This window comes from Hippoglossus hippoglossus, chromosome 8 (assembly GCF_009819705.1).
Source record: "Hippoglossus hippoglossus isolate fHipHip1 chromosome 8, fHipHip1.pri, whole genome shotgun sequence".
In the NCBI taxonomy this organism is placed as follows: Eukaryota; Metazoa; Chordata; class Actinopteri; order Pleuronectiformes; family Pleuronectidae; genus Hippoglossus; species Hippoglossus hippoglossus.
This window is the reverse complement of record NC_047158.1, coordinates 11,670,105-11,696,482: the sequence shown is the minus strand read 5'-3', so window position 1 is coordinate 11,696,482 and position 26,378 is coordinate 11,670,105. Positions and strand designations below refer to the sequence as shown.

The following is a 26,378-nucleotide window of genomic DNA, read 5'->3' as shown; positions in this document are numbered from 1 at the left end:
ATGTATGCATATAAGCATATATACTTGTATGGTGTATGAATATAAAAATGTGTTATACATGTTTGATTTCTATTCAAACACTGTAGAATGTTGTGTTTTTTTAACAAGCAGAATGTAATTTTACTGAAGAGCTCAATCTGTTCTGACACAACTCGACAAATTACACCAGAAACACAACGAAAGAAAAACATACGAGGAGCACTTGAAGGCGACATGTTTCTCCATCCGTTGCTGATTATACCACAAACAGCGTTTGTTCACCACCCAGTGGAATGAATATACGCTGCAGGTTTTGATGAAGCTGAGAATCATGTATCAGCAAAAACAAATGTTTTCCGTCCTGATTGAGTGTGTTTTAGTTAAAACAGCGACATGATGAAATCTTAGGCTTTAAATTAAATCAATACTGTAACACAGTTTATCTTTTGGTCTCATAAATATCTTGCCTTAAAACAAGTTCAGAAGTACAGATAACTAGCAACCAGAACAAGTGAAATGCAAATAAATGGTTTCAATATGTGATACAAAGTCAGATAGTATTCAGACTTTCTGTACACTTTATTATGTTGCACATTTCAAATTAAATGGATATAAATGTCATTTTATCCTATCAATGATCCGTCCCCACTTCGTTAATATATTCAAACTCCGCTGACAAACGGAGCAGCAAGAAGGCAGGTCAGCCCATGCACACATACTGTATGTACACACCTAATCGAAAGTGAGGAGTTTGAAATGGTTTAGGAAAAAGGCAGGTGAAACATAATTCAGGTGCAATGTCATTACTGCAAAAAACACTGGTTTTCTAAAGGTGGCGTTAAAGCTTTTGCTTGAATGCATAAAAAGCATAACTGTCCATGTGGATGTGGTACAGAGAGAGAACGTTGTTCAGCCAGAGAGTTAATTAGATCCACGGATCTTTTCACTGAAGCGTGTCTCTGTAGCATGACCCTGCACAGTGACACTCACTGGATTGAGAGGACACAGATGCTAGTTACTGTGGTGCAAAGACACCAGGACAGGTCAGTGGGGACTAGATGCTGGTGAAAAACAAACGTGATTAATGATGGGTCTTTTATAGATTACTGACTGTTGACATGTAATGTTTAAAATCAGATAAAGGTGGTAAATGTTCTTCGAATAGACAAACATCAGAGAAGGTTTCAGCATAAACACACTGGGCACAATAATAAGTCTGGATTTCCAGCTGACCAGTGGGTGGCAGTGTTGTCCGGCTGCCACACCTGTTAATGATTCGGCCGCAGATTGCTCTGCGTGCAGCTGCTGCCAATGTTCTTCATTAAGTGAGACCTGATAAGAAGGAGACACGGGACAAGCAAAGGTTATACTCGGGTTCAGTCAGTCCTTGGGATCACTCATACCACAGCTTCTGAGGAGGACAGGCGTTGCGTCTCAACTAACAGCCATGGCTCTTGGATGCTTTTTGTGGTATGTTTTCTGAGTTGATGAGTTTCTGAGCACTTTTTAAAATAGTGACTTTAATTAGATGTTTGTGCTTTACTGGCTTCTCTTGCAGGATTTCAGGGATTTGCTTTTTGCTGTTTGATGGCAGTGTTGGTTTACCAGCCATAAAAGGTAATGACTCTCCTTAATTACCACATCAGGCCTCAGGAATATCTGTTTAATCTATAATTGTTAATCCTGCAGGGTATGGATATCCGTACATAGCTGACTCACGCAACATGGAAGAGGAAGCGCTTATGTTTGATGACTGGCAGGCTTCCAATGGCCAGCCGAGTGGCGCTGCTTACACAAGCTACAACAATCCTTCAGCTGCGTGGCAGCCGGTCGCAACTGGACAAACGGTGCCTAGTGCTCCTGCAGTAGAGAGCTTTGTTAATAGTGAGTCAGGGGACTGGAACCTGAGGAACTCCAACGCGCCACTCAACTTTCCTTTAAGCCACAAGCCGAGTAACCCAGCAAGGCCTCAGCCAGGCCCCAACACTGGCTCCAGTACACATGGCGGGGGCTCCCAGAATGTTCCCCATCTTGTCTATGAGGAAGTCATTCAGTATCCCTCCGAAAATGCGGCGCAGTCCCCAAGTGATGGTGGTGTCTCTAATACTGCAGGAGGGGCCGGTTATATGAGCACAGGTTATTCCTCAGAGCCCTCCTACCAAAAGTACCCAGCTAATGCAGGACCCCAACAGGTCGCTACATCTGCTCAAATGAGTTACCAACCACAAAACCCAGTCGCCAGCCCAGAGAAAGAAGTTTCCGTGAGAGTGAGTGAACCTCTCCTCCCTCCTCCTCCTCCACCACCACCTTCATCCTACATTGTCCAGTCCAGAGATGCCTACCGGAGATCCAGCTACCTCTTCAACAAATCCAGATACTCGCCAGGATTTGCCCCTCCACTGGCTGTAAGATCAGTGCCTGCAAGGCGTCAACCAGCTGCCCCTGTGGGTGTGAAGAACCCTCAAGGGTATGTCCTCCACTTAAACGTGACGTCTCTTTAAAGCTTGTGAAAATATGCCTAATCATTGCGTTTCCTTCCAGACCACGCATACATGGATAGTGTCCTCAAAAGGTAAATGTCTTGATTTTAACATTAAACATCTCAAAGTGAAAGCTCCAATGACTAACCCCTGCCTTCTTGGTTGCAGAACGATGTGTGCTCCAGAAAATAAACTCTTTTTTTAAAAGTTCAACAATTTGCTGTGTGCTTCAATGTGACTAGATTACCAACCTCCAAGCAGTATTTGCTTACAACACAATTGCACATGCTTAATGGTAGATAAGCAAAATGACAGAACCAAACAAAATGGTGCGACTTTAGTGGTAAATTTATTATGGGTGTCCTTTGGGTCAAATGCAGGTCATGTAGGGAGACTCCCACTGTATTGTGACGACACAATACATAGGAAGCTCATTCCAGTCACTCAAGCATGACGTTTCTGACGTAGAGTAACCATAACAAAACGTACGAGTGGTATTTTTTTTTTCAGTGTTTTGGGGTTGGTAGACATGCCAGATATCCAAATTAACGTGTAGAAGCACTAAAGTGGAATTTTCATAATGTCCCCTTTAAGAAATAAAAGTTGTTAGACACTTTGCCTGAGGAAAAAAGCAAGATGTGTCAGTGGCTTCCATTTTTGAATCCAAGCTTAAAACAGTTTTATTGTACCCCATGTTCTGTGATTTTTACAAATCTAATGGTGGTCCTGCTTAAATTTTAGATTTTGCTTATTTGTTATGTTTAGTTTCTATGTAGTGTCTTATTTTGAAGCATTTTTACTTTATTTCAACAAGTGCTGCAAATATATTATTTCAGTCATAACTTTTAAGAATCTTTTGAAAGAAACCTTATCTTGGCCTCAGACATGGCCCTCATGAGCTTTATCAGTATGAAGGACTGTTTTTGTGATACACTACAATAGGTGGGGGACTTAAGATAAGGAACTTATTGATCCCACACTGGGGAAATTTTACAGCATCACATCGTCAAAATACAGAGAAGTATGTATATAATATACACTTTCACTACAGGCAGTATAGTATATATCCTATTCCTGTTATGTATAGGGAGATATTGAAATAAATGTATGCATATAAGCATATATACTTGTATGAATATAAAAATGTGTTGTTAAATTTCTATTCAAACACTTGAATTTTTTTTTTTTAACAAGCAGATTGTAATTTTAATGAACTAAATTTTTTTCTTGCAAATATCGACAAATTACATCAGAAACACAGCGAAAGAAAAACATACGAGGAGCACTTGAAGGGGACATATTTCACCATCCATTGCTGATTATACCACAAACAGCGTTTGTTCACCACCCAGTGGAATTAAAATACGCTGCAGGTTTTGATGAAGCTGAGAATCGTGTATCAGCAAAAACAAATGTTTTCCATCCTGACTGAGTCTGTGTTTTAGTTAAAACAGCGACATGATGAAATCTTAGGCTTTAAATTAAATCAATACTGTAACACAGTTTATCTTTTGGTCTCATAAATATCTTGCCTTAAAACAAGTTCAGAAGTACAGATAACTAGCAACCGGAACAAGTGAAATGCAAATAAATGGTTTCAATATGTGATACAAAGTCAGATAGTATTCAGACTTTCTGTACACTTTATTATGTTGCACATTTCAAATTAAATGGATATAAATGTCATTTTATCCTATCAATGATCCGTCCCCACTTCGTTAATATATTCAAACTCCGCTGACAAACGGAGCAGCAAGAAGGCAGGTCAGCCCATGCACACATACTGTATGTACACACCTAATCGAAAGTGAGGAGTTTGAAATCGTTTTGGAAAAAGGCAGGTGAAACATAATTCAGGTGCAATGTCATTACTGCAAAAAACACTGGTTTTCTAAAGGTGGCGTTAAAGCTTTTGCTTGAATGCATAAAAAGCATAACTGTCCATGTGGATGTGGTACAGAGAGAGAACGTTGTTCAGCCAGAGAGTTAATTAGAGCCACAGATCTTTTCACTGAAGCGTGTCTCTGTAGCATGACCCTGCACAGTGACAATCACTGGATTGAGAGGACACAGATGCTAGTTACTGTGGTGCAAAGACACCAGGACAGGTCAGTGGGGGACAAGATGCTGGTGAAAAACAAACATGATTAATGATGGGTCTTTTATAGATTACTGACTGTTGACATGTAATGTTTAAAATCAGAGAATGGTGGTCAAAGTTTTTCGAATAGACAAACATCAGAGAAGGTTTCAGCATCAACACACTGGGCACAATAATAAGTCTGGATTTCCCGCTGACCAGTGGGTGGCAGTGTTGTCCGGCTGCCACACCTGTTAATGATTCGGCCGCAGATTGCTCTGCGTGCAGCTGCTGGCAATGTTCTTCATTAAGTGAGACCTGATAAGAAGGAGACACGGTACAAGCAGAGGTTACACTCGGGTTCAGTCAGTCCTTGGGATCACTCATACCACAGCTTCTGAGGAGGACAGGCGTTGCGTCTCAACTAACAGCCATGGCTCTTGGATGCTTTTTGTGGTATGTTTTCTGAGCGGCATGAGTTTCTGAGCACTTTTTAAAATAGTGACTTTAATTAGATGTTTGTGCTTCTCTTGCAGGATTTCAGGGATTTGCTTTTTGCTGTTTGATGGCAGTGTTGGTTTACCAGCCATAAAAGGTAATGACTCTCCTTAATTACCACATCAGGCCTCAGGAATATCTGTTTAATCTATAATTGTTAATCCTGCAGGGTATGGATATCCGTACATAGCTGACTCACGCAACATGGAAGAGGAAGCGCTTATGTTTGATGACTGGCAGGCTTCCAATGGCCAGCCGAGTGGTGCTGCTTACACAAGCTACAACAATCCTTCAGCTGCATGGCAGCCGGTCGCAACTGGACAAACGGTGCCTAGTGCTCCTGCAGTAGAGAGCTTTGTTAATAGTGAGTCAGGGGACTGGAACCTGAGGAACTCCAACGCGCCACTCTACTTTCCTTTAAGCCACAAGCCGAGTAACCCAGCAAGGCCTCAGCCAGGCCCCAACACTGGCTCCAGTACACATGGCGGGGGCTCCCAAAATGTTCCCCATCTTGTCTATGAGGAAGTCTTTCAGTATCCCTCAGAAAATGCGGCGCAGTCCCCAAGTGATGGTGGTGTCTCTAATACTGCAGGAGGGGCCGGTTATATGAGCACAGGTTATTCCTCAGAGCCCTCCTACCAAAAGTACCCAGCTAATGCAGGAGCTCAACAGGTCGCTACATCTGCTCAAATGAGTTACCAACCACAAAACCCAGTCGCCAGCCCAGAGAAAGAAGTTTCCGTGAGAGTGAGTGAACCTCTCCTCCCTCCTCCACCACCTTCATCCTACATTGTCCAGTCCAGAGATTCCTACCGGAGATCCAGGTACCTCTTCAACAAATCCAGATACTCGCCAGGATTTGCCCCTCCACTGGCTGTAAGATCAGTGCCTGCAAGGCGTCAACCAGCTGCCCCTGTGGGTGTGAAGAACCCTGTAACAATTCGCCTCGTTTCGTTGGAAGGGGAAAGTCACTACGCTATTTTAAAAAGGAGCACGGGCGGACCTGTCCCGCTGTGTACGGACGCCGCCGCCTGACAATTTACAATAAACGAATACTCTTTCTATAAGGCCGATAACCTTGTTATCGGCCCCATCACATATGAAATAATATATATATATAAACGAAATAAACACAGAGATGTTGTATACAATGGTCTGTATTGACACCCAACCCAATCAAACCCACGTACCCCCTGGACGTGTGCCCGCCAACAAAGCTGAAAACGTGAACATAACACCACAATTTACACCAATCCCATACATCAATATTTCCCCAGCCCCTCGTTCATACAATCCCTGAACGTCCCAAAGCAAAAATGTATGCCGGTGTGGCGTGGCGAGATGCCGCAAACAATACCAAACTGGGTCCGCGCTATCCTCTCCACCTCTGAGCGGCCAGAAAAATAGTTCCGTCCTTGCGGAAATCCTTGCAAGTCACCCAGGCAAATAATCCCGTTTTCGGAAGTAATCCCTTGTAGGTCTTCCGGACCGCTGTCGACTGGAACGTGGCTGGTCCTCTGCCGGCCCGCATACACCAAAACAACCCCCCCCCTGCCGTGCCGTCACTTCCCCTCATTTATCACATTTTGGTGTTAAAGAAACAAATACATACACCATAACACATTCAATAAACAAATTATATATGGAGATCCCTTCCCTTGTCCTTATACCTTAAGGCCTCTGACAGTTTGGGCTATGTACAGCACTTATAAAACATGTAGACAAAAAGGCACAGATTTATCTGTCCTCCCTAACACATTTCCTGTACATCAGGTGAACTTAGGTGACCTTTACACTCCCCCCCCCCAGCCAGCGGCTTATCGGGACCATAGTAGGGTTTCAGGTCAACCACATTTATATTGTCCACCTTCATCTTGTCAGACAACCAACGAACTCGGTAATTTATAGGACCTAACCTTTTCTCTACCCTTACGGGCCCTGACCATCTGGGTGCAAATTTGGCAGAGAATTTAGCTGAGGCTTTAGACAATGGGTGTGCCCTAACCCAGACCAGATCCCCAACAGCAAAGTGTACATCTTTGCGTCGTGCATTATAATACCTGGCTTGTCTGGCTTTGGCCACCCCAACATGTCTTTCCACCTCCTTGAGCAATTGTGTGTGTGAGTGTAGGATGTGGTAAGCTGATGTGCTAGGTGCAGGGGATTTGTGTATGAGACGCTCTAGTGGGCCTTTGAGGGTGCGCCCAAGAGCTAACACTGCAGGGGTCACACCAGTGGTCTCGTGCACTGCAGTGTTGATAGCCAACCTAAATTCTGGCAGCCACCGGTCCCAGTCATAATGGTAGTCCCCCACAAAAGAGGCGATCATTGTCTTCAATGTCCTATTAACCCTCTCTGTCAGATTGGTCTGTGGGTGGTAGGCCGTAGTGAGCTTATGGGTTATGCCCCACGACTGACAGAGACTAGCCATCAGCTGGCTTGTGAATTGGGGGCCCCGGTCGGACACCAGGTAGCTGGGAACCCCCCAGCGAGTGAAAATGTCGTTTTTCAGGACCTGACATCCTTCAGGGCGAAAAGCTCCACCCATTTGGTGTAGTAATCCACGACTACCATCAGCACTGAATTCCGGGCTTTGCTGAGGGGTAGGGGTCCCATGAAGTCTACTCCAATCATTTCCCCAGGAGACGTGACCTCTGTGGTCTGGAGTTGCCCAGCTGGTTTCTCATTAGAAGGCTTATATTGCTGGCATACAGTACAAGCTCGGACATGGCTCCACACATCTTTACGGACCGTTGGCCACCACGCCACCTCCAGGATTTTTAGGAGGGTTTTCATCCTCCCCAGATGTCCTCCAAAAGGGCTGTCATGGAAATAAGCCAGAAACTCTGGCACAAGTACAGCGGGGGCAACCATCTGGTAATTAAATCCCCCATACTTTGAAGGCACACCTCGGTATAGCACTCCTTGTTGGTATTCATAGTGAATGCGACCTGGTGTGGGCTGCTCGATGGAAAGGCCAAGCTCTTTACAAAGTATGTCGGACTGCTGGGCGCTTTCGATATCCTGCAGGGAGCTGGGTAAGGCAGACCAGTACGATTTTGCCCCAGCAACGCAAACGTTCCCTTCCGATAATGGTGGTGCCCGGGATAGAGCATCGGGGACAACATTACAGCAGCCCTTTTTATAGTTGACTCTGAATGAGTAAGGCTGGAGCCGCAGAGTCCATCTGGTCAGGCGAGACGATGTCTTAGGGCAGTTAAAGGCCCAGGTTAGAGCGCTGTGGTCTGTGAATACTTCGAATGTCTCTCCATCTAGGTAGTGCCGCCATTTCTCCACTGCCCAGACGACGGCTAGGCACTCCTTCTCCGAGGTGGAGTACCTCAGTTCAGCACCCTGCAGTGTTCGTGAGGCAAAGGCTATAACCTTCTCCTCTCCCTCGATAGTCTGCATCAGGACGGCCCCTAGTCCCACGTCGCTGGCATCACAGTGAACCTGAAAGCCAAGGAGGGGCCGCGGCTGAGCCAACACTGGTGGTGACTGCAACATACTCTTGAGGTGCTCAAAGGCGACTTGACATTGCTCCGTCCACTCCCACAATACTCCTTTCCTCTTGAGGTTATTCAGGGGAGCCACAATGTCCGCCATCCTGGGTAGAAACTTGTGGTACCAGCCTACTAATACAAGGAATCTTTGGAGACTCTTCAAGTCTGTGGGTGCTGGATAGGCTGATATGGCCACAACCTTTGCTGGGTCCACGGACACCCCTTCCCCGGATACTATATGCCCCAAAAATGTAGCTGACTCTGAAGATGGCATTTCTTCACATTGAGCGTTAGATTGGCCTCGTGCAGCTTTTGGAAGACCGCATCCAGGTCTCGTAGATGCTGCTCCTGAGTCTTGGAAAAAATGATGATGTCATCTATATAGACAAAACTGATTTTCCCCTTTAACCCCACAAGGACAGTTTCCATCAGCCGCTGAAAAGTGGCACCCGCGTTCCGCAGACCAAATGGCATAACCCTAAACTGGAAGAGGCCTAAATGGGTGGTCATGGCGGTCTTCCTTTTGCTCTCTTCGTCCATGGCCACCTGCCAGTAACCGCTCTGGAGATCCAGTGAGCTAAAATATTGGGCACCCTGCAAGGACTCCAGAATTTCATGCACCAACGGCATTGGATATGCATCGTGATGTGTTTTGGCATTGAGGCCTCTATAGTCCACACAAAAACGGGGTGTCCCATCCTTCCTTGGGACTAAGACCACTGGGGAGGCCCAGGCAGAGGCGGAAGGCTCTATTACCCCCTCACTGAGCATCTTCTTAATCTGCTCCTCGATGACTGCTTGTTTATGCAGTGATGCTCTATAGGCTCTCCTTCGCACTGGCAGCTCATCTGTGGTCATGATTTTGTGCCTTACGACCTCAGTTGCACCCGTAGACTCTGTCCAAACGGTAGACCACTTCTGCAGCAGTGGTCTAACCACCTCCGGTTGAGCCTCTAAGAGAGGAAGGCTGGGCTGCTCGATGCTAGCATTTTCCCACACCGCCATGTAGAAATTGACTACTGAGTCTTGAAACCCCCATTGCAATGCATCCCGGGTTTTGGGTAAAAACTTATGCTCTTTCCCCCCCGGCATAACATACTTCCTCAGGTGGGGCATCAAAACTATCTGGCTCGCACACATAAAGTCTAGACCAAGCAGTAGAGGCATGTACAGCTGATCGTCCCTAAGTATGTGTACGCTGATGGAGATGTGAGTGTCATGGAGGGTGAGGAGCAGGTTAGTTTTTCCTAGAGCCTTACTCTCTTGTCCATTGGCCATAACAAACCTTGGGACTTCGCTCACGTTCAGAGTCTCTCCAGCCCTCCTTAGGTTGTTCCATAGGGTTCTGTTCATCAATGAGTATGTGCATCCTGAGTCAAGGACGGCATCCCCCTCGGATCCTCGGACCCTTATTGGTACCACCAGGAGGGTTGGAATGCCCTGAACCAAGGCCACATCTGCACCATGTCCACGCCCCTGCCCATGCTCGGGTTTCCTGCTGGACTTTTTGCTAGTACGGTCCGCAGAGTTGGACTGCTGTACGCGGTTCCAATAGTCTTTGGAGTTGCTCCAGTCTTTCTCTATCAAGGACCCCACCTTAACCAGTTGGTCGACCGTGGACACAATGCCACGTAGGCCACTGGCCAGCCTCGGATTACATGCTCTGAGGATTCGCCGCACAACCTCCTCCTCTGCCATATCGTGACTCCACTTCAGGCAGAGTGCCCGGTGATCATAGGCAAAGTCCCTCAGGCACTGGTTGGGTGATTGCACACTAGCCCGGAGCTGCTCCTCAATCTCAGACTGGTAATCAGTGGGCAAGAAAGCTTCAAGGAATGCATTTTTGAACATCGACCAATTACATATTTTGCTGCGGGCGGCTAACCACCAGCTCCGGGCTGATCCTTTTAGAACGGCGTTGAGGGTGCCCAAGAACTCAAAGTCACTCAGTGGTCTTAGAGTAAGAAAGTTCTCACACTGTTCAATGAAATCAGTGACATCAGCTGAACTTCTCGAGTCACCAAACTGGGGAAACTCCATTCTAATAGGTGGTTTAGCCGACACTGCAGCCGAGGTTGGGAGTAAAACATCCCCTCCAGATGTTGGGCGGCCGGCCGGCACGACCACAGCAGGAGTGGAGAAACTAACCGGCTTCCATGAAGACCGGCTTTTGTTGATGGTCTTCTTAAGTTCTTCATCCCAACGTTTATCCCTCCGCTGCAGGCAAGATACCAGAGCTAGATCAAATTTCTGCAGCCTCATGTCAATGTACTCCTTCGCCTCCCTAGCCATGGCATCAATTGCTGCTCTGAGCCCCTCCTCCCGATTGAGTGTACTATCGGCTGCTTCCTTAACCCGGTTCTCAAAGGCCTCCATTCTTAACTGCAAGTCCTGCAGTTGTTCTGCTACTCCAATGGCCCCTGTATCCTCACTGTCATCCGACTGATGTTGATCCTCATCCTGGGGGTCAAGATACATGGATTCCAGCATGCTGGTTACCTCACTGAGGCCACTGCGGTTGTGTCTACAGGTAACATGTCGATAAGTGTCATCATCAGCCGGGTAGGGGATATTTTGAGCCAAATCTATGAGGGGCAGTGAACTCTCTTCAGGTGCATCATCACCCCTGGGTGACCCCTGCTGCCTTATAGTAGCCATTTGAATTGTAAAGGGAAGCTAAGCCACCAGGACAACGTGTGCTTAATGTTGTGGTATGCGTTAATAAAAGGATGTACTCACTGTACCGTAATTATGCAATTTATATGTATATATATATATATATATATATATATATATATGGGTAGGACAAGTTTCAGCTACCTCTGCTCTGATCCTGCTCTTCACAAATCAATTAATTAAACCGAACATTCACTGAGCATATAATACAGTTATGGGGAAAACACAACCCCGTTATCTAACTTACTTCTTAATGAAATACCGTTAACCCGGAAACTGCCGTGATACTGCGGTCTTAGCTGTATCACAACACAATTTTCGGCCCTTGTTATTTTAACTTAAAAAACAAAAGACCGAATGAAAAAAAAACCCGGGTCAAGCGAGCATGATCCGTACACAGCGATATCGACATTAATTTTATCATCCACTAGGCCCCATACTGGCCACCACTCTGTAACAATTCGCCTCGTTTCGTTGGAAGGGGAAAGTCACTACGCTATTTTAAAAAGGAGCACGGGCGGACCTGTCCCGCTGTGTACGGACGCCGCCGCCTGACAATTTACAATAAACGAATACTCTTTCTATAAGGCCGATAACCTTGTTATCGGCCCCATCACATATGAAATAATATATATATAAACGAAATAAACACAGAGATGTTGTATACAATGGTCTGTATTGACACCCAACCCAATCAAACCCACGTACCCCCTGGACGTGTGCCCGCCAACAAAGCTGAAAACGTGAACATAACACCACAATTTACACCAATCCCATACATCAATATTTCCCCAGCCCCTCTGTGGCAATCGACCTTGCCACGGGGCTCTCCCACACACGGCCAGAGACGGAAGTGTTCCTCTTAAACATTCTTTATTCACAAATAAACATAAATTCAAACTACAACTTAAAGTAGACTGGCTTTGCAGCTCAGTCCGGGCGTCTCTCCAGTGTCTGCGTCTCTCCAGTGTCTGAGTCTCTGGGTTCGTCCTGAGGCAGTGCAGACACTGCCTTTTAAGCACGAGGACCAATCAGCTAACAGCTCTCACCTGCGCTGATTGATCCTCTCTAGCAGGTGAGGGTGCTCTCCCAGCCCCCTCACCTCCACATACCTCCACCGCAAATTTCAGGCCAGGGATTTATCCCGGCCTGACCTACTCCCCCCCCCAACGGACCAGGAGAGGAAGCCCATCCACCGCGGCTCTCCGGAGGTCGAGCAGGTGGGCGACGACGTACGCAGCGTCTCTCCGGAGGCCGGCCAGGTGGGCGACGCCGCCCGGGCGCCCCGGCAAAAGGTACCGGGCCTGCCGGTGTCGGCCTCTCCGCCGACAGGGGACCTGGGACAGGGGCTGCAGGCGTCGGTCTCTCCGCCGACGCAGGAACTGCAGGGGACGCTGGCTGTACCGCCAGCCTGGGTGCGGGGACAGGGGACGCTGGCTTCACCGCCAGCCTAGGTGCGGGGACAGGGGACGCTGGCTTCACCGCCAGCCTGGGTCCGGGGCCCGGGGACGCTGGCTTCACCGCCAGCCTGGGTGCGGGAACAGGGGACGCTGGCTTCACCGCCAGCCTGGGTGCAGGGACAGGGGACGCTGGCTTCACCGCCAGCCTGGGTGCAGGGACAGGGAACGCTGGCTTCACCGCCAGCCTAGGTGCAGGGACAGGGGACGCTGGCTTCACCGCCAGCCTGGGTGTAGGGACAGGGAACGCTGGCTTCACCGCCAGCCTAGGTGCAGGGACAGTGGACGCTGGCTTCACCGCCAGCCTGGGTGCAGGGACAGGGGACGCTGTCTTCACCGCCAGCCTAGGTGCAGGGACAGGGGACGCTGGCTTCACCGCCAGCCTGGGTGCCGGGACAGGGGGAGTCGGCTTCACCGCCGACCTGGGTGCAGGGACAGGGGACGCTGGCTTCACCGCCAGCCTGGGTGCCGGGACAGGGGGAGTCGGCTTCACCGCCGACCTGGGTGCCTGAACAGGGCACGCTGGCTTCACCGCCAGCTTAGGTGCAGGGACAGGGGACGCTGGCGTCACCGCCAGCCTTGGTGCAGGGACAGGGGACGCTGGCTTCACCGCCAGCCTGGGTGCAGGGACAGGGGGCGTCGGCTTCACCGCCGACCTTGGTGCGGGTACAGGGGATGCTGGCTTTACCGCCAGCCTTGGTGCAGGGGCCGGAAGGGGGTTGGAGACCGGAGCATCCGTCGACGTCATCGCCTCCATCTTCACCTGCCTCAGGAGCGCCTCCAGCTCTCGCCTGGTCCTCGCGCTCTCCTCCCGGTACGCAGTCACCAGGTCCCCCATCCTCGGTACCAGTTCCCATACCGCCTGCTCGTCCACGTCTGTGGCTGTGTGGAGCCCCATGTTGGGCGCCAGTGTGGCAATTGACCTTGCCACGGGGCTCTCCCACACACGGCCAGAGACGGAAGTGTTCCTCTTAAACATTCTTTATTCACAAATAAACATAAATTCAAACTACAACTTAAATTAGACTGGCTTTGCAGCTCAGTCCGGGCGTCTCTCCAGTGTCTGCGTCTCTCCAGTGTCTGAGTCTCTGGGTTCGTCCTGAGGCAGTGCAGACACTGCCTTTTAAGCACGAGGACCAATCAGCTAACAGCTCTCACCTGCGCTGATTGATCCTCTCTAGCAGGTGAGGGTGCTCTCCCAGCCCCCTCACCTCCACACCCTCGTTCATACAATCCCCGAACGTCCCAAAGCAAAAATGTATGCCGGTGTGGCGTGGCGAGATGCCGCAAACAATACCAAACTGGGTCCGCGCTATCCTCTCCACCTCTGAGCGGCCAGAAAAATAGTTCCGTCCTTGCGGAAATCCTTGCAAGTCACCCAGGCAAATAATCCCGTTTTCGGAAGTAATCCCTTGTAGGTCTTCCGGACCGCTGTCGACTGGAACGTGGCTGGTCCTCTGCCGGCCCGCATACACCAAAACAACCCCCCCTGCCGTGCCGTCACTTCCCCTCATTTATCACATTTTGGTGTTAAAGAAACAAATACATACACCATAACACATTCAATAAACAAATTATATATGGAGATCCCTTCCCTTGTCCTTATACCTTAAGGCCTCTGACAGTTTGGGCTATGTACAGCACTTATAAAACATGTAGACAAAAAGGTACAGATTTATCTGTCCTCCCTAACACATTTCCTGTACATCAGGTGAACTTAGGTGACCTTTACAACCCTAAAGGGTATGTCCTCCACTTAAACGTGACGTCTCTTTAACGCTTGTGAAAATATGCCTAATCATTGCGTTTCCTTCCAGACCACGCATACATGGATAGTGTCCTCAAAAGGTAAATGTTTTGATTTTAACATTAAACATCTCAAAGTGAAAGCTCCAATGACTAACCCCTGCCTTCTTGGTTGCAGAACGATGTGTGCTCCAGAAAATAAACTCTTTTTTTAAAAGTTCAACAATTTGCTGTGTGCTTCAATGTGACTAGATTACCAACCTCCAAGCAGTATTTGCTTACAACACAATTGCACATGCTTAATGGTAGATAGGCAAAATGAAAGAACCAAACAAAATGGTGCAATGTTAGTGGTAAATTTCATATGGGTGTCCTTTGGGTCAAATGCAGGTTTTTGACATTGCACTGTTGCTGCCTCCTGTGTTGAGTCATTTACCTTGGCATTGAAATCCTTGTTTCCCAAATCCCCCGCAAGAAAAAGGCACAAGTGTTAAAACAAATGGGAGGTGCCCTTTCTGTCAGTGAAACGTAAAATCAACTCAAACTTTGTCACCAGTTTATAAAAGTTATTTTATTGCAGTTTAATATTTTTAAATCTGCAAAAGTCGACCACAGCAGAAATGTGCTCATGACTTAAACGTACATCTGCGTTACTGATGTAAACATTCACTGCTGCACAACTTTTGCATAAAGAAATTCACTTCAACACTGATCAGAGGCAGTGAAATGACCGGTGGTGTGTGTCTCTTACCAGATGAAGTCCGTGCAGTGGCTGCAGAACGTAGGCTGCTTGAAAAACCTCATGGTGAATTTGTGGTTTTTCACTTCGTGCACGTTTTTCTGGCGCAAAGCACCTTTGCGGCGGAACCGGTTTCCGACCCCTGCGGAGTCATTGTAGTGTAAAAGGTGGTCAGCCATGATGGAAAAGAAAAAAAGGGGGGGGCAAACTCCGCAGCCCTTGCCGTTGTCCCGACAGATGAGTGAAGGTGCTGGTTGTGTCCTCACAGCTCCGGAGGAGTGGCGCTGTTCCTCAGTCCGCGCACTCACCTGCTCTGAGCCTGCACCGCAGCTCAGCGCGTCTTTTTCATTCACTGTGACGTGGGGCCAGTCCGCCTTCACGTGCTGTGGGAAATTCTCACTTCAACAGGGAACTTTTGGAGAACGTCAAACTGACCACGACGATCAGTGTATTTCATAGATACTAAAGTGTGTGGGGGGGGGGGGAGCCTTTAACTATAGTATGAAACACTTAATTACTTACAAGGCATTCATGGTCGGACGTATCTTTAATCCCAAAGTTGACCTGCTCTGGCAGAGGCTTTTAACAGATCCAAACTCTGAGCTATAGAATTAAAGAGGGAAGAGCTTAAGAAATAAAAGTTGTAAGACTCTGAGACACTTTGCCTGTGGAAAATGTTAAGACTAAAATCTATCTTTTTCTTTGTGTGTGTCTGTGAAGATGGCAATGAAACTGAACTCTAAACAAATGCAGTATGTTAGACAGGGGCAGGGGCAGTTTGGGCTGAATATGTGGAGAATGTGTGGCCTTCACATAGTGACTTTTAGTAGCCGTTGCTGGCTGGTTTTAATCTTGAAGTTGGTTAGTGTGTGTGTGTGTGTGTGCGTCACATCGCAGTTCAGTCTCGCACCTGTCTGATAATGCCTGTTGTGGAGACTGTACATCTGTGGCATACAATACACTGTACTTTAACTTGTTCTCATACCTAACTTACTATATTACAGCCTAAACTCCATTAGCTTTATGCAACATCACACATACATGAATGCACTGTGCTCATAAGAAACTGTGACCTACGCCTTAGAAAGAATTCAAGCAGCTGCCATTAAGGTCTGAAGGGCAGATAGGAAAGGTGTTGTTTTGTCTAGAAAATGCACATGCTTAGACACACAGAACATACAGCCGTCCAATGTCAAGGCTTGTTATTAAAACACAAAACCAAACACTGTCAGAATGTGAAGATTTTCCCAGCTACTGTCAAAGGAGGGGCAAACCTGGGGCGGCTCCTCATCATTCGCAGACTCCAGGGCCAAGAGGATGGGACCACGCCTGCGCACCAGCAAGGGAGAGCCAAGGTCTAAACCATGGTGACTCCCCCTCGTTATTGACCAATGAAGTTATACCTACTACTATAAGTACTGTACCCGTCGTCCGTTCGGGCCGACTCTTGACTACCCCGTGCTACTAGAAAGCAGAGGCTGTGTATTCAGTGCCCATAGCTATGTGCACATAGCTATGCTGTACCTTTTCATTGCTTCTGAATAAATACTCGTTGAACCAAACCGAGACGGCTCTTCTCATATCTCGGGACAAAAGAACACGACAAAAACAGCAGGTTGTGTCCGTAGCTTCCTTTTTGAATCCAAGCTTAAAACATAGTTTTATTGTACCCCACATTCTGTGATTTTACAAATGTAATGGTGGTCCTGCTTAAATTTTAGTTTTTGCTTATTTGTTATATTTTATTTTGAAGCATTTTTACTTTATTTCGAGAAGTACTGCAAATATATTATTTCAGTCATAACTTCCTTTTAAGCATCTTTTGAAACAAACCTAATCTTGGCCTCAGACATGGCCCTTATGAGCTTTATCAGTATGAAGGACTATTTTTGCGATACACTACAATAGGTGAGAGACGAAATACAAAACTGTGTTTTTAGGTGCTTTCTAGGCACTTTTTGACGTTTTTAACCTATTTTGGAGGTCATACCAAAGTATGACTTTTTTTCATTTTTTTTCCTCATATTTTGGACGAAATACAAAACTGTGTTTTTAGGTGCTTTCTAGGCACTTTTTGACGTTTTTAACCTATTTTGGAGGTCATACCAAAGTATGACTTTTTTTCATTTTTTTTTCTCATATTTTGGACGAAATACAAAACTGTGTTTTTAGGTGCTTTCTAGCCACTTTTTGACGTTTTTAACCTATTTTGGAGGTCATACCAAAGTATGACTTTTTTTCATTTTTTTGCTCATATTTTGGACGAAATACAAAACTGTGTTTTTAGGTGCTTTCTAGCCACTTTTTGACGTTTTTAACCTATTTTGGAGGTCATACCAAAGTATGACTTTTTTTCATTTTTTTGCTCATATTTTGGACGAATTACAAAACTGTGTTTTTAGGTGCTTTCTCGGCACTTTTTGACGTTTTTAACCTATTTTGGACGTCATACCAAAATATGACTTTTTTTCATTTTTTTTTTTCTCATATTTTGGACGAAATACAAAACTGTGTTTTTAGGTGCTTTCTAGGCACTTTTTGACGTTTTTAACCTATTTTGGAGGTCATACCAAAGTATGACTTTTTTTCATTTTTTTTCTCATATTTTGGACGAAATACAAAACTGTGTTTTTAGGTGCTTTCTAGGCACTTTTTGACGTTTTTAACCTATTTTGGAGGTCATACCAAAGTATGACTTTTTTTCATTTTTTTTTTCTCATATTTTGGACGAAATACAAAACTGTGTTTTTAGGTGCTTTCTAGGCACTTTTTGACGTTTTTAACCTATTTTGGAGGTCATACCAAAGTATGACTTTTTTTCATTTTTTTTCTCATATTTTGGACGAATAACAAAACTGTGTTTTTAGGTGCTTTCTAGGCACTTTTTGACGTTTTTAACCTATTTTGGAGGTCATACCAAAGTATGACTTTTTTTCATTTTTGTTTTCTCATATTTTGGACGAAATACAAAACTGTGTTTTTAGGTGCTTTCTAGGCACTTTTTGACGTTTTTAACCTATTTTGGAGGTCATACCAAAGTATGACTTTTTTTCATTTTTTTTCTCATATTTTGGACGAATAACAAAACTGTGTTTTTAGGTGCTTTCTAGGCACTTTTTGACGTTTTTAACCTATTTTGAACGTCATACCAAAATATGACTTTTTTTCATTTTTTTTTTCTCATATTTTGGACGAAATACAAAACTGTGTTTTTAGGTGCTTTCTCGGCACTTTTTGACGTTTTTAACCTATTTTGGAGGTCATACCAAAGTATGACTTTTTTTCATTTTTTTTAAATATTTTGGACGAAATACAAAACTGTGTTTTTAGGTGCTTTCTAGGCACTTTTTGACGTTTTTAACCTATTTTGGAGGTCATACCAAAGTATGACTTTTTTTCATTTTTTTTTTCTCATATTTTGGACGAAATACAAAACTGTGTTTTTAGGTGCTTTCTAGCCACTTTTTGACGTTTTTAACCTATTTTGGATGTCATACCAAAGTATGACTTTTTTTCATTTTTTTTCCTCATATTTTGGACGAAATACAAAACTGTGTTTTTAGGTGCTTTCTAGCGACTTTTTGACGTTTTTAACCTATTTTGGACGTCATACCAAAGTATGACTTTTTTTCATTTTTTTTTCTCATATTTTGGACGAAATACAAAACTGTGTTTTTAGGTGCTTTCTAGCCACTTTTTGACGTTTTTAACCTATTTTGGAGGTCATACCAAAGTATGACTTTTTTTCATTTTTTTTTTCTGATATTTTGGACGAAATACAAAACTGTGTTTTTAGGTGCTTTCTCGGCACGTTTTGACGTTTTTAACCTATTTTGGACGTCATACCAAAATATGACTTTTTTTCATTTTTTTTTTCTGATATTTTGGACGAAATACAAAACTGTGTTTTTAGGTGCTTTCTCGGCACGTTTTGACGTTTTTAACCTATTTTGGACGTCATACCAAAATATGACTTTTTTTCGGTTTTTTTTCTCATATTTTGAACGAAATACAAAACTGTGTTTTTAGGTGCTCTCTAGGCACTTTTTTACGTTTTTAACCTATTTTGGACGTCATACCAAAATATGACTTTTTTTCATTTTTTTTCTCATATTTTGGACGAAATACAAAACTGTGTTTTTAGGTGCTTTCTAGGCACTTTTTGACGTTTTTAACCTATTTTGGACGTCATACCAAAATATGACTTTTTTTCATTTTTTTTTTCTGATATTTTGGACGAAATACAAAACTGTGTTTTTAGGTGCTTTCTCGGCACGTTTTGACGTTTTTAACCTATTTTGGACGTCATACCAAAATATGACTTTTTTTCATTTTTTTTTCTCATATTTTGGACGAAATACAAAACTGTGTTTTTAGGTGCTTTCTAGCCACTTTTTGACGTTTTTAACCTATTTTGGAGGTCATACCAAAGTATGACTTTTTTTCATTTTTTTTTTCTCATATTTTGGACGAAATACAAAACTGTGTTTTTAGGTGCTTTCTCGGCACGTTTTGACGTTTTTAACCTATTTTGGACGTCATACCAAAATATGACTTTTTTTCATTTTTTTTTTCTGATATTTTGGACGAAATACAAAACTGTGTTTTTAGGTGCTTTCTCGGCACGTTTTGACGTTTTTAACCTATTTTGGACGTCATACCAAAATATGACTTTTTTTCGTTTTTTTTTCTCATATTTTGAACGAAATACAAAACTGTGTTTTTAGGTGCTCTCTAGGCACTTTTTGACGTTTTTAACCTATTTTGGACGTCATACCAAAATATGACTTTTTTTCATTTTTTTTCTCATATTTTGGACGAAATACAAAACTGTGTTTTTAGGTGCTTTCTAGGCACTTTTTGACGTTTTTAACCTATTTTGGACGTCATACTAAAATATGACTTTTTTTCATTTTTTTTTTCTGATATTTTGGACGAAATACAAAACTGTGTTTTTAGGTGCTTTCTCGGCACGTTTTGACGTTTTTAACCTATTTTGGACGTCATACCAAAATATGACTTTTTTTCATTTTTTTTTCTCATATTTTGGACGAAATACAAAACTGTGTTTTTAGGTGCTTTCTAGGCACTTTTTGACGTTTTTAACCTATTTTGGACGTCATACCAAAGTATGACTTTTTTTCATTTTTTTTTCTCATATTTTGGACGAAATACAAAACTGTGTTTTTAGGTGCTTTCTAGCCACTTTTTGACGTTTTTAACCTATTTTGGACGTCATACTAAAATATGACTTTTTTTCATTTTTTTTTTCTGATATTTTGGACGAAATACAAAACTGTGTTTTTAGGTGCTTTCTAGCCACTTTTTGACGTTTTTAACCTATTTTGGACGTCATACTAAAATATGACTTTTTTTCATTTTTTTTTCTCATATTTTGGACGAAATACAAAACTGTGTTTTTAGGTGCTTTCTCGGCACGTTTTGACGTTTTTAACCTATTTTGGACGTCATACCAAAATATGACTTTTTTTCGTTTTTTTTTCTCATATTTTGAACGAAATACAAAACTGTGTTTTTAGGTGCTCTCTAGGCACTTTTTGACGTTTTTAACCTATTTTGGACGTCATACCAAAATATGACTTTTTTTCATTTTTTTTCTCATATTTTGGACGAAATACAAAACTGTGTTTTTAGGTGCTTTCTAGGCACTTTTTGACGTTTTTAACCTATTTTGGACGTCATACTAAAATATGACTTTTTTTCATTTTTTTTTTCTGATATTTTGGACGAAATACAAAACTGTGTTTTTAGGTGCTTTCTCGGCACGTTTTGACGTTTTTAACCTATTTTGGACGTCATACCAAAATATGACTTTTTTTCATTTTTTTTTTCTCATATTTTGGACGAAATACAAAACTGTGTTTTTAGGTGCTTTCTAGGCACTTTTTGACGTTTTTAACCTATTTTGGACGTCATACCAAAATATGACTTTTTTTCATTTTTTTTTCTCATATTTTGAAAGAAATACAAAACTGTGTTTTTAGGTGCTTTCTAGGCACTTTTTGACGTTTTTAACCTATTTTGGAGGTCATACCAAAGTATGACTTTTTTTCATTTTTTTTCTCATATTTTGGACGAAATACAAAACTGTGTTTTTAGGTGCTTTCTAGGCACTTTTTGACGTTTTTAACCTATTTTGGACGTCATACCAAAATATGACTTTTTTTCATTTTTTTTCCTCATATTTTGGACGAAATACAAAACTGTGTTTTTAGGTGCTTTCTAGGCACTTTTTGACGTTTTTAACCTATTTTGGACGTCATACCAAAATATGACTTTTTTTCATTTTTTTTTCTCATATTTTGGACGAAATACAAAACTGTGTTTTTAGGTGCTTTCTAGGCACTTTTTGACGTTTTTAACCTATTTTGGAGGTCATACCAAAGTATGACTTTTTTTCATTTTTTTGCTCATATTTTGGACGAAATACAAAACTGTGTTTTTAGGTGCTTTCTCGGCACTTTTTGACGTTTTTAACCTATTTTGGACGTCATACCAATAGCAACCAATAGCAAGTGGCAAATTGTATTACCACTATCTTCGTGGTTGTTTCTTTTTGTTGTTTGTTTGTCTGTTTGTGGTCATTCTGTCTCTGTTTACTATTTGGTATTATGTGTCTTTGCAGTTAATTTTGTTGTCTCTTTTTGGGTGCTTTAGTCTCTCTGTCGTTGTTTGGTGTTGTTTTGTAGTTTTTAGTCTATTTGTTTGGTTCTGATTGCAGGAGCCAGTAAAATAACAAAATAAATTTCGGCAGAAATAACACTACAAAAGTAAAACAGGATTCCAAAAAACAAAGATCAAAACTCAATATGCAATGAAACACTAGGGGAACAGGAAAAAACATCAAAGCACAAGGCATACGTCCAAGAAGACACTGGAAACATGACAGCGAATAAGGAGCAAATTTTCTAAATTAAACAGGAAATGCAAAACTCAGAATGAACAAAAATCTAAACCCAAGGAAAAAACGCCATAACGAAAAGTGTTCAACAAAATCCAAAAAGTCTTTAGCTTAGATCTCAGAGCTCAGATGACGTTGTAGTTGTTTTGTATCTCTTTGTAGTTTATAATCTCTTTGTGGTTGTTTTCTGTTTCGTTGTGATGGTTTTGTTTCTCTTTCCATTTTGTGTTTGACTGTGTCAGGTCATACGTTACATGTGTCAGAGCCTTTGTTCAAAGTAACTGTTGACATGTCTAGGTCAGGGAGCTCAATGTCAGCAGGTGTCTTCATTCACTACACTTTACCTTAAATGGAAAATAGTTGTTGGTTGTTAAAGATCTCAAATATGTATAGCAGTTTTAAAAAAGCACAAAAACTTTAACTCCAAAAGAGCACTTGAAGAAAGGTACTTAGGCTACTTTCCACTTGTGGATTTCTATGTTTATTTGATACCAAAAAGTAAAAACAAACTCAGAAGGAACAAGTTTGTGTGTACTATAAGTATTAAAAACACTTGAAATATTGTCTCTCTCTTTTCTGCACTAAAGTCAAACTTTACCTTGCAGCAGACATTTCCCCTTCTGCCTTCACTTCTTTACTGGAGCTTCGTTGCTTCGCTGGTCTCTCTGATACAATGAAAACCGACTGCTTGTTTCTGGACGGCTTGTTGCAAGAACTAAATCCTCAGCAAGCTTGAAAAAAGTTGACACCCTTGTTTGGTTTCCTTTTCCTTTCTCCACATCAGCAGGATGGGCCATACCCAGTCCTGCAGATAACTCTTTCAACTCTGAAACTCAGTTTGGTAGCGAAAGTGAATTCAAAAATAAGTAAATTTAAATAATTAGGTTGAATTTGGGTAATCTGAGACATTGTGAGGGACACCTAAACTCCAGTTTGTTTAATTCATGTTAAAAAATCTAGTCAACAGGACCTTTACTGTAGTCAATCATTATAACCCTGGAATTGCTTGACAAGGTCAATAAGATTAATGTTAATGATATAAATGTGTCATAAATAAGACAATGTTCCTCATTGTTAAATAATTTTGTCTGTGATGTATTCAAGCAACAAAATATGCATTGATTTGTTTAAAATTTGTTTTATCTATTTATTTCCTCCAATCATGACAGCCTCAAAAAGTGGAGACTAAGAGTCCTGATCGCCCACTGGAGGCTGCCTGCAGGAGAGGTCATAGATCCTGCATCCTCCATGGTAATGGATGGGACATATACTAGAAACACTAAAAAGTCAAAGTACACATCAAAATAAATGTCTGAGTTAAAATGAATAGACACCAGTTAATGTTACATTAAGAGCTTCATTACATCCAGTGCATTTTAATTTTTGCATGTCTTCAATAAAAATGGGTCTAATGGACTTTGATGTTTTAGAATTAACAGTTTGCATTTGTATCATGTCACAGTATCACACCGTAGATTGAATGTGAAGATGGTCGACATGACAGCTCACAAAAGAGAAACCTAAGAGTCATTAGCGCCCCTGGTGGCTGCCTGCATTATAGGTCATAAATCCTGCCTCCTCCTTGTAAGCAGATGGGAGACAGACTAAAATAACTAAAAAGTCCAAATACACATCAATATGTGGCTTTCTGTCATTTTAGGTAGTTTTTCTCACACTGATGTTCAAGTGTCATTTGATTACCATGTAACGTTATGGTTTTCACGGAGACGTGGCTCGACCCCTCGATCCCGGACTCCGCCATTGTTCCCGAGGGGGTCTCCATTCACAGCCACGACCGGACAATAAACTTGGGGAAGAGCAAGGGAGGAGGTGTCTGCTGCATGGTGAACAATCTGTGGTGCTCAGATGTGGAGATTATTTATTCGGGCTGTTCTCCGGACCTGGAGCACCTCATGATCAGATGCCGACCTTATTATATCCCGAGGGAGTTTACATCGGTCGTTATAACAGCGGTCTGTATTCCACCACATGCCGACACTAATCAGGCCCTGGACGAGCTGCTTGCGGTTATCGACAGGACAGAGACCTCAAGGCCGGAGGCTGCGTTTATTGTGGCCGGTGATTTTAACAACGCCAAGATGAGGAAAATCCTGCCGAGATACCATCAACACATCAGCTGTCCTACGCGTGGTGAGAACACACTCGACCATGTTCACACTCCCTTCCAGGATGCATATAAGGCCCTCCCTCGCCCCCCATTCGGCAAATCAGATCACGTCTCAGTTCTGCTGCTGCCTTCCAATAGGCAGAAACTCAAACGTGACAGACCGGTGACTCGGACCAGTCATCGGTGGTCCGACCACTCAGACTCGGCTCTACGGGACTGCTTCAGCACTACGGAGTGGTGTGTGTTCCAGGATGACAACATCAACACGTACACGGACATCTGCTACATCAGCAAATGCATCGATGACGTCGTACCGAGGATTACTGTATGAACATTCCCAAACCAGAAGCCCTGGATTAATGGTGACGTCCATGCCAAACTCAAAGCACGGACCGACGCCTACAACTCAGGTGATCTGGAGGAGTACAGGAAGTCCAGGTACACGCTCCGGAGTGTTATTAGAAGTGCCAAGAGACATTACAGGGACAAGGTGGAGTCTCACTACCAGGGCTCCAACACGAGGAACATGAGGGCTGGACTCAAAACCATCTCAGACTACAAAAGAAAGACCAGCAGTGCTGAGGTTGTGTCTGCATCTCTCCCAGAGGAACTGAACACCTTTTATGCTCACTTTGAGAGCAACTGTGGAGATACAAGAGGCCAAGAAGGACTGCTGCCCCCCGGTAACATCCAGGGCAGATGTGTGGAGATCACTTAACCGGATTAACACACGCAAGGCACCTGGACCTGATGGCATCCCTGGCCGAGCTCTCAAGGTGTGTGCAGATCAGCTGTCAGATGTGTTCACAGACATTTTCAACATGTCACTGCTCCAGTCTGTAGTCCCTGCATGCTTCAAGGAGACCATCATTGTCCCGGGTCCGAAGAAAACAAAAACCCTCTGCCTGAACGACTACCGCCCAGTAGCACTCACCTCCACCATCATGAAGTGTTTTGAGCGGTTAGTCAAATCCTTCATCACCTCCTCCCTCCCTGACTCACTGGACCCACTTCAGTTTGCCAACAGGCCAAATAGGTCACCTGCAGATGTTATCTCCCTCAGCCTTCACACTGCCCTCTCCCACCTGGACCAGAGGGACACATATGTGAGAATGCTGTTCATTGACTACAGTTCAGCATTCAATACCATCGTGCCCCTGAAGCTCGTGTGATGGAAATCTGAAAATACAAGAGGCTGGAACACCAAATTTGTCTTTGTGTATTTTAATAGGGGCTTTCTGCAGAAAGGATCAACACAGAGAGTCACAGGGATCTCAGAGTGAATATGGAGAACAGTCAATTGCAAGGATCTTATATAGGAGAACTAAGGCTGTTTGTCTGAGACAGTTCAGACTGGTTCTGTAGGCGCAGTTTGAGACAGGAATCAAGACACAGAAAACTGATTTACATATGTTTCCTTTGGAGATAAAGCAGACATAAATTCAATTCTTTGGAGAATTAATAAGTGATAAAAAAGGTCATAAGGGTTTCAGGTCATAAAAGTTCAGATCATAAACAGTTCACGTCATAAAAGTATTTAGACAGGTTATATATGTATTTAGACAGGTCTGCAAAAACTTACTTTTCAACTACAAAATAGGTTTCAACCACACTTAGTTATTTTCCCACTACATCAGCCAATCAAGGATATTCCACCCTAACTGTTTGGCTGCTTTGGCGGAAGGTTCAGGATCCTGCTGAAACGTCAACTTTGTGTTTTGATGTCATTTGGATAAATCTGAGCACAGAATGATTCCATGTAGCTCAGCATTCACCCTACTGTTGCTATCACCAGTGAAATCCTCTGTTGTTCTTGTCATGAAGTCGTCTTTTCGTTTTCTGGACTAACTGTACAGTTACAAAGAGGTTTTACTTCACTGTTCAAAGGATTTTTGTCTCAAACAGAAGACATGTTGTCCTCAGTCGATCAGCTTGTTTCACCACTTAACCTATTTTTTTTTTCAAGACGTACCCAACTGTTGATTTTGACAAATCAACCCTTTTTAACTTTCATAATCACCTCTTTGATCCTCAACACACAGCTGCCCAAAACACATTTACAAGCCAAGTTCCCTTTTATCTATTTATTAGATTGTACAAGAATAATGTGCAAATTGAATTGTACATATAAATAATACAGATTATACAGATTGGCCATATTATTGTGATC

At 43.4% G+C, this 26,378-nt stretch overlaps 1 protein-coding gene across 1 annotated transcript; it reads left to right on the top strand.

The window, feature by feature from the left end:
- The first annotated feature begins 1,333 nt into the window (after positions 1–1,333).
- LOC117766073 lies at positions 1,334–24,926 on the top strand. Its single transcript, XM_034592785.1, has 9 exons — positions 1,334–1,449; positions 1,538–1,596; positions 1,669–1,945; positions 2,058–2,196; positions 5,462–5,970; positions 7,063–7,068; positions 14,491–14,521; positions 14,598–14,605; positions 24,555–24,926. The coding sequence occupies exons 4-9, from the start codon at positions 2,106–2,108 to the stop codon at positions 24,924–24,926; spliced, it is 1,017 nt and encodes a 338-aa protein (XP_034448676.1). The 5' UTR covers positions 1,334–1,449; positions 1,538–1,596; positions 1,669–1,945; positions 2,058–2,105.
- The last annotated feature ends 1,452 nt before the right edge of the window (positions 24,927–26,378 follow it).

Coding starts and splice junctions, on each gene's coding strand:
- LOC117766073 (XM_034592785.1), top strand. CDS start 2,106: ATGAGCACAGGTTATTCCTCAGAGCCCTCCTACCAAAAGTACCCAGCT. Junction 2,197..5,461: donor TACATCTGCTCAAATGAGTT/ACCAACCACAAA, acceptor TTCCTTTAAGCC/ACAAGCCGAGTAACCCAGCA.